The sequence below is a fragment of the Bison bison genome, unplaced genomic scaffold, assembly GCF_000754665.1.
Source record: "Bison bison bison isolate TAMUID 2011002044 unplaced genomic scaffold, Bison_UMD1.0 scf7180017864377, whole genome shotgun sequence".
In the NCBI taxonomy this organism is placed as follows: domain Eukaryota; kingdom Metazoa; phylum Chordata; class Mammalia; order Artiodactyla; family Bovidae; genus Bison; species Bison bison.
Window position 1 is genome coordinate 3,748,473 of NW_011494949.1, and position 8,941 is coordinate 3,757,413.

The 8,941-nt window shown below is 42.1% G+C and overlaps 1 protein-coding gene across 1 annotated transcript in view; it reads left to right on the forward strand.

The window, feature by feature from the left end:
• ADAMTS16 (ADAM metallopeptidase with thrombospondin type 1 motif, 16) overlaps positions 1-8,941 on the forward strand; it is a 195,796-nt gene that overhangs the window by 8,816 nt on the left and 178,039 nt on the right. Inside the window, exon 5 of the mRNA XM_010857145.1 lies at positions 3,348-3,673. Within this exon, the coding sequence (XP_010855447.1) occupies positions 3,348-3,673 (326 nt within the window). The remainder of the gene's footprint in view (positions 1-3,347; positions 3,674-8,941) is intronic.

The following is an 8,941-nucleotide window of genomic DNA, read 5'->3' on the forward strand; positions in this document are numbered from 1 at the left end:
GGACGTGAGTCTGAGTGAACTCCGGGAGTTGGTGAGGGACAGGGAGGCCTGGTGTGCTGCGATTCATGGAGTCGCAAAGAGTTGGACATGACTGAGCGACTGATCTGATCTGATTTGATCTCCTTACAGTCCAGGGGACTCTCAAGGGTATTTTCCAACACCACAGTTCAAAAGCATCAGTTCTTCAGCACTCAGCTTTCTTTATGGTCCAACTTTCACATCCATATATGACTACTGGAAAAACCATAGCTTTGACTAGACAGACCTTTGTTGGCAAAGTAATGTCTCTGCTTTTTAATATGCTGTACAGATTTGCCATAACTTTTCTTCCAAAGAGCAAGCAGCTTTTAATTTCATGGCTGCAGTCACCATCTTCAGTGATTTTGGAATCCAAGAAAGCAAAGTCTGTAACTGTTTCCATTGTTTCCCCATCTTTTTGCCACAAAGTGATTGGACCAGATGCTATGATCTTAGTTTTTTGAATGTTGAGTTTTAAGCCAGCTTTTTCAATCTCCTCTTTTACCTTTATCATGAGGCTCTTAGTTCCTCTTCTCTTTCTGCCATAAGGGTAATGTCATCTGCATATATGAGATTATTGATAATTTATCCCGACAGTCTTGATTCCAGCTTGTGCTTCATCCAGCCCAGTATTTCACATGATGTACTTTGCATAGAAGTCAAATAAATAAGCAGGATGACAACATACAGCTTTGACATACTCCTTTCCCAGTTTGGAAGCAGTCTGTTGTTCCATCTGGCTCTAACTGTTGCTTCTTGACCTGCATACAGATTTCTCAGGAAGTAGGTAAGATGGTCTGGTATTCACATCTCTTTCAGAATTTGCTGTAGTTTATTGTGATCCACACAGTCAAAGACTTAAGTGTAGTCAATGAAACAGAAGTAGATGTTTTTCTGGAACTCTCTTGCTTTTTCTATGTTCCAACAGATGCTGGCAATTTGATCTCTGATTCCTCCACCTTTTCTAAATCCAGCTTGAACATCTGGAAGTTCTCTGTTCACATACTGTTGAAGCCTGGCTTGGAGAATTTTGAGCATTACTTTACTAGCATGTGAAATGAGGGCAATTGTGCAGTAGTTTGAGCATTCTTTGGCATTGCCTTTCTTTGGGATTGGAATGAAAACTGGCCTTTTCCAGTCCTGTGGTCACTGCTGTGTTTTCCAAATTTGCTGCAACATTGAGTGCAGCACTTTCACAGCAACATCTTTTAGGATTTGAAATAGCTCAGCTGGAATTCCATCACCTCCACTAGCTTAGTTAGTAGTGATGCTTCCTGAAGCCCACTTAATTTTGTACTCCAGGATGTCTGGCTCTAGGTGAGTGATCACACCATCGTGGTTATCTGGGTCATTAATATCTTTTTTGTATAGTTCTTCTTTACAAAAGGCATTGATCACTGCCTTCGTAAGTGATCAATGCAAAGAAATAAGGGAAAACAATAGAATGGAAAAGACTAGAGAGCTCTTCAAGAAAATTAGAGATACAAAAGGGACATTTCATACGATGATGGGTACAATAAAGGACAGAAATGGTATGGACCTAACAGAAACAGAAGATATTAAGAAGAGGTGGCAAGAATAAACATAAAAACCTAGCTAGGATTGTTCGCCAAATGACCAAATGCCACTTCTGTAGGACAATGTTTTACTTTACATTATGACTCCAGGAAACATGTCCAACCCATGCAAAAGGACCAGTTATTAAGCATCAAACTGTCTCCTGAGAACACTTATTGGTGGAGGACCCGGATGAGAATATCAGGACCAAGTCTTGTCCTACATGTAAGAGGAGGTTGCATCCTGTCTTTCAGGTCTGAGCACCATGGTGTAGGTCTAGTCCTCTGGTGCTGGGGTCTGACACCCCTTTCAAAGGCATCTTAGAGGGAATTTGGAGAAGGCCCATGTCTTTCTTGTCTATTTCCTGGTGTTCAGACAAAATGCAGGCTAGATAGCAAGTCTTCTCCAAAGCTGTGCAGGCCCATTGCTAGTACACAGATAGAGAGACACGCAAGATATGTTTAAATGTTTGAAAGATGTAAATCAAACCAATACATTGGCTAAAATATTTCATAGCCTCAGCTTTGATAAATCTGCCTTCAGATCTTCCTGGGTGGTGCTAGTGATAAGGAATCCACCTGCCAATGCGGGAGACACAAGAGATATGGGCCCAGTCCCTGGGTTGGGAAGATCCCTTGCAGAAGGGAATATCTACCCTCTCCAGTATTCTTGCCTGGAGAATCCCATGGGCAGAGGAGCCTGGTGAACTATAGTCCAGGAGGTCACCAAGAGTTGGACAGGACTGAGCATGTCCGACTTCGGCAAACTGACCTTCACATGGTCTAAAAGCCCAGGTTCAAGCTTAGAGCATGGCAGTTCAGGAAGATACGATCCCTGGTGTAAAGCCCACCCCATGTCTGTGGTCTACATTCTGTCCCTCTGCCCAGAAAAAACTGCTCCCTGACCTCTCAATGGCAGAGATGATGTGTTAATGGTGGGGATGAAAGAGAGAATTTTGATCCAAGCAATGAAAAATAAGCGATGCTTGTTTTTATCTTTCTGACTTACTTCATTCTGTAAAACAGGCTTTAGGTTCGTCCACCTCATGAGAACTGACTCAAATACCTTCCTTTTTATAGCTGAGCAATATTCCATTTTATGCATATACCATATCTTCTTTATCCATTCATCTGTTGGTGGACATCTAGGTTGCTTCCCTATCCTGACTACTGTAAATAGTGCTGCAGTGAACACCAGGATAGAAGACCCCCCAGAGAAAGGAATGGCTACTCACTCCAGTATTCTTGCCTGGAGAATACCATGGAAAGAGGAGCCTGGTGGGCTACAGTCCTTGGGGTTGCAAAGAGTCGGACATGAATCTTGTTAATTGGTCTCGGAAACATTATCAGTATTTTTAAGCTAAAATTTCTTATCAGTGGAATGAAGATGTTGGTAAAAGACAATATGACTAAAAGAATGTTTAAGGATATAAAAATGATTACTTATTATAATTATTCTAGTGATCCAAAAAGCCCAGTCTTAGCTTCATTTGGTCTGTAATCTCTTTCTCCTTAGAAGTGTCATAGCAATTGCTGGATTGGTAATATCACATTATAGGGACAACAGTGACTTCCCCAAAGGCCCCTTTTAAGATTTCCCCTTTAAACTCTGATTTTATGCATTCAGTTTGGATTTGAACGGGTGGAGGTTGACATTTCCACCATCTTTCTTGCTGGGTGAAAATATCATCCAGTGTAAATTATATTTGAAGACTTCTTGGTCCTTTTCAGAACTCTGAAATTACTCAGCCACACATCCTCTCTTGATTTCAGACTATGAGCTGGTGTCTCCCTACGAGGTTGACCACAAGGGCAACTACGTGTCCCATGAAATCACCCACCCCCAGAGGAGGAAAAGGGCTCTGGCCCAGCTCGGAGTTGACTCTCTGCACCTTCGGCTGAAAGGCTTCAGGCATGACTTCCACCTGGATCTGAAAGCCTCCAGCAAGCTGGTGGCACCTGGATTTCTCATCCAGACTTTGGGAAAGCAGGGCACGAAGTCGGTGCAGGCTTTCCCACCCGAGGATTTCTGTTTTTATCAAGGCTCCTTGCGATCCCACAAAAATTCCTCAGTGGCTCTTTCGACCTGCAAAGGATTGGTGAGTACAGCTCATGCCGCTGATCATGAAGTGATGGGGACATGGAAAAGGGGACAAGCGACAATATTTCCCTTGTACTTTGGGTTGTTCTCCCACCACTGCAGTACAGACTTCTCTGATTTGTCAAAGCAGGAGGAAAAACTGCCAAGAGGTACTTTCTAAAATATGCTGGGTTGCGTCCTTTCCCTGCTTGGAAGCAGCGTGAAGGTCCTGACTTCTGTTGTTTTTATTCTACAGTGAGTGAGGCTTGAAAACTGTACATAAGAACTTATGGACAAGTCTGAAGGCTGTGACTTCTTCAGGGTTATTGGTTCTGACTTATTGGTTCCTTAAACAGGTTTCTCACTTACTAGCACTGGAGGATTGTCTTAATTTTGAACAGAACAATGGCATTCAACTGATTGGCCATGTGGGCTATTCGATCTAGTGCTTGAAAATGCCTTATTTCTGTCATTCTGCTGTTGGTGACATATTTACAGATTTGAGCATTCATTTCAAACGTAGTAATGAGTCGATGGCAGGGCAGAGCTGGTCTTACTGGACTGGTGATGCTATGGTGTTTTCTTCTTGTCCTTAGTATCTGAACTGAAATGAAACATTCACTCAGTCATGTCTGACTCTGCGACCCCATGGACTGTCTGCCAAGCTCCTCTGTCCATGGAATTCTCCAGGCAATAATACTGGAGTGGGTAGCCATTCCCTTCTACAGGAGTTCTTTCTGACCCAGGAGTTGAACATGGGTGTCCTGCTTTGCTGGCAGATTCTTTACCATCTGAGCCACCAGAGAAGCCTACTATCTAAATTAGCCATTAAACAACTTCGATACTGCAGGTGGTCCTCTTTGCTCCAAACCCAGAGTTTGGAGCATCAGGTCAACTTGAAAAGGTACCTGAATCCCTCAGGCTGACCTAAGCTGAAGTCTTAATGGCTTGTCTTTTACTTTTCTTAAAATATTTCCATTTTAGAAGACAAAAGCTTAGAAGATGCTTAAATTCTTGGACACAAGCTAATTAGTCAGACACATATGGGGGAAGCATGACATAAGTAGCAAGCTGAAAACAATGTGTGGTCAAAGCAATAAGATCTTGATCGTGTTTGGCAACCAGGTTTTTGTACATTTGTTACATCTCCAGAAAATCATCTAAGTCTGTCTTATTCCTTTCCCTGTTTGGAAAGAGAATTCAGACTCTACATCTTGTAAGGATTTTGTGTGCGTGTACATGAATACTAGATGCTGAAGGGGCATTCAAAGTTAATTCCTTGAAATACTAAATATGTGAAAATGCTGTGTCCTGTGAATTAAAAAATATATATATTAGCATTCTGCTTTTTAGGGAGAATTTGGTATGGTCTGGGCTCATGTCTACTATCTTTGGAAAGGCTTTTGGTTTGAGAACGGATACGGTGGAGAATTGTCAAGGGTAGGATGGTGGTGACTTGGCACACTTGTTAAGCATGAAGACGGTGTGGTCAGGTTCTTCCATTGTTCTCTTGAGAAGCATAGATCTTCCTTAATGAAAGAGCTATAACTCTTCATATAAGGCTCCAAAGGAAGATTCCTTGGCTTTCTTCAACAAAGGCTCAGACCAGGCGTGGGAGCCATCTTTGTGGTAGGGAGGTGCACCATGCCCTTCACAGCACCCTTGAATTTGTTTGTGGAGGCTGAGTAAGGCACTGGCTCCCTACTAACCCAGCAGGGGCACAGGCTCATGGATGCCTTGGGTCTTGTGAGCCAAGGCTTTTCCATGATGGCTGAGCTATGCCCTGGAGTCTGTCCCATGAATAGAGTCGGTTGGCAGCAGCTTGAGATTTCCGGCTCTCTTTGAACTCAGTGGGAGTTAACACCAAAAGCTGTAAATGACAGCTACATAAAAGATAGCGAGAGGAACAGAAAAAGGCTCCTCTGCATAATAAACGTTGGAATCTAATACTTTGGTGACTGGAATGGAAAGCTGTGTGCTTTCACTATTAATCTTCCAAATACCTTAGTTCCAAGTAAAGTGATATTTTGTCCATAGAGCATGGACATGACCTCATACATGACCTCAGTTAGACTGACGAGTGTGCATTTCAGGGGCATTTACCATATGATAGGACAAATCAAAGGCATTATAAGGAAGAAAAAAGGAGGGTTAAGAAGTCCTCTATCTTTAGCCCGATAATAAAATTATTGAATGGAGATGCCCCATGAATCGCTGCCAAGTCTGTGATTTCCTTCCTTGATTGATGGTTACCCCATCCCTCCTCTTCCAAACCTGTTAACACATGAAGAAAAATAGCATACCTTTTATATTACATGATGCTGCCTTTTTTTGTTATTGTTATTCTTGGTTCTTTCAGGTTCTAATTAAAGGTCCAGGTGAATATCAGTTAAGCCCTTTTTTACTGGGTTTCTAGATAACGCAGTGATCTGATGGGAGTCAGGAGTGTGGTTCTGATTTATAGTAAGGACATACTCTTAAAGAAGAAAGACAAAACCAAAATGAACATTTCGTTTTTAATTGTCTGTGAATAGTGAATGTGCTTCAGAAGTGTGCCTCGCCAGAGCCTATCAGAGTTGGGTCCAAGGAATGCATTGTCTGATGAGAGAAGCCAGAGGTAGTTAATTTGCTGTAGAGTGATAAAATAAAGACAGATATGGGTGTTGGGAGAACTGAAATGAAGACGCCTCGCTCTAAGCGGTGAGGGGCAGCAGTGCCAGAGTAGTCTTCTGGAGGAAACATTGTGCAAGCTGAATCCTTATTGTAGAATTGGAGTGTGATGCTTGTGAATGGAGGAGTCACAGGCAGTCTCGGGGAAGATCGTGAACATCAGTCAAGCTCATGGGTCCTTGGTAACACCATCCATGACTATTTGGAGTTAATATTTGTATATGAAGCCCAAGTATAGTAAACTGAATAAGATCTGGAAGCCCTAAAATGACTTCTAGAGTCATTCTGGTGTTGCCAAGAGTATATTGACTCATTTTGCTAAATAAGGTTAATAAAAAAATAGTATCTGCTGTACTTACATCTCTACCAAAATAACATCAGAAAGCTGTTCTGATTACTAGTCACAAGCACATAAATGTGTGCCACACAGTAGGTGCTCTTCAATATTTGTTAAATAATGGATGGAATTATGGGGCTAATTACACCATAAGAAACAACAATGACCATAACAGTAGCAGAAGGAACAACAGTAACTTACTGAATGTTATTTGCCAAAGACTTGCCTAATAGCTTCCCATTTATTATCTCACTTCAGTTCAGTTCAGTCTCTCAGTCATGTCCGACTCTCTGTGACCCCATGAATCGCAACACACCAGGCCTCCCTGTCCATCATCTACTCCCGAAGTTCACTCAAACTCAAATCCATCGAGTCAGTGATGCTATCAAGCCATCTCATCCTCTGCCGTCCCCTTCTCCTCCTGCCCCCAATCCTTCCCAGCATCAGAGTCTTCTCCAATGAGCCAACTCTTCGCATGAGGTGGCCAAAGTACTGGAGTTTCAGCTTTAGCATCATTCCTTCCAAAGAACACCCAGGGCTGATCTCCTTTAGAATGGACTGGTTGGATCTCCTTGCAGTCCAAGGGACTCTCAAGAGTCTTCTTCAACACCACAGTTCAAAAGCATCAATTCTTCGGTGCTCAGCTTTCTTCACAGTCCAACTCTCACATCCATACATGACCACTGGAAAAACCATAGCCTTGACTAGAAGGACCTTTGTTGGCAAAGTAATGTCTCTGCTTTTAAATATGCTATCTAGGTTGGTCATAACTTTCCTTCCAAGGAGTAAGTGTCTTTTAATTTCATGGCTGCAGTCATAATCTGGAGTGATTTTGGAACCCCCCCAAAAAAAATAAAGTCCACTGTTTCCCCATCTATTTCCCATGAAATGGTGGAACAGATGCCATGATCTTACTTTTCTGAATGTCGAGCTTTAAGCCAACTTTTTCACTCTCCTCTTTCACTTTCATCAAGAGGTTCTTTAGTTCTTCTTCACTTTCTGCCATAAGGGTGGTGTCATCTGCATATCTGAGGTTATTGATATTTCTCCCTACAATCTTGATTCCAGCTTGTGTTTTTTCCAGCCCAGCGTTTCTCATGATGTACTCTGCATAGAAGTTAAATAAGCAGGGTGACAATATATAGCCTTGACATACTCCTTTTCCTATTTGGAACCAGTCTGTTGTTCCATGTCCAGTTCTAACTGTTGCTTCCTGACCTGCATATAGGTTTCTCAAGAGGCAGGTCAGGTGCTCTGGCATTCCCATCTCTTTCAGAATTTTCCACAATTTATTGTGATCCACACAGTTAAAGGCTTTGGCATAGAAAGCAGAAATAGATGTTTTTCTGGAACTCTCTTGCTTTTTCGATGATCCAGCGGATGTTGGCAATTTGATCTCTGGTTCCTCTGCCTTTTCTAAAACCAGCTTGGACATCTGGAAGTTCACAGTTCACGTATTGCTGAAGCCTGGCTTGGAGAATTTTGCGCATTACTTTACTAGTTTGTGAGATGAGTGCAATTGTGCGGTAGTCTGAACATTCTTTGGCATTGCCTTTCTTTTGGATTGGAATGAAAACTGACCTTTTCCAGTCCTGTGGCCACTGCTGAGTTTTCCAAATTTGCTGGCATATTGAGTGCAGCACTTTTACAGCATCATCTTTCAGGATTTGAAAGCGCTCAACTGGAATTCCATCACCTCCACTAGCTTTGCTCGTAGTGATGCTTTCTAAGGCCCACTTGACGTCACATTCCAGGATATCTGGCTCTAGGTGAGTGATCATACCATCGTAATTATCTTGGTCATGAAGATCTTTTTTGTACTGTTCTTCTGTGTATTCTTGCCACCTCTTCTTAATGTCTTCTGCTTCTGTTAGGTCCATACCATTTCTGTCCTTTATCGAGCCCATCTTTGCATGAAATCTTCCCTTGGTATTTCTAATTTTCTTGAAGAGATCTCTAGTATTCCCCATTCTGTTGTTTTCCTCTATTTCTTTGCATTGATTGCTGAGGAAGGCTTTCTTATCTCTTCTTGCTATTCTTTGGAACTCTGCATTCAGATGTTTTTATCTTTCCTTTTCTCCTTTGCTTTTGGCTTCTCTTCTTTTCACAGCTATTTGTAAGGCCTCCCCAGACAGCCATTTTGCTTTTTTGCATTTTTTTTTTCATGGGGATGTTCTTGATCCCTGTCTCCTGTACAATGTCATGAACTTCAGTCCATAGTTCATCAGACACTCTGTCTATCAGATCTAGGCCCTTAAATCTATTTCTCACTTCCACTGT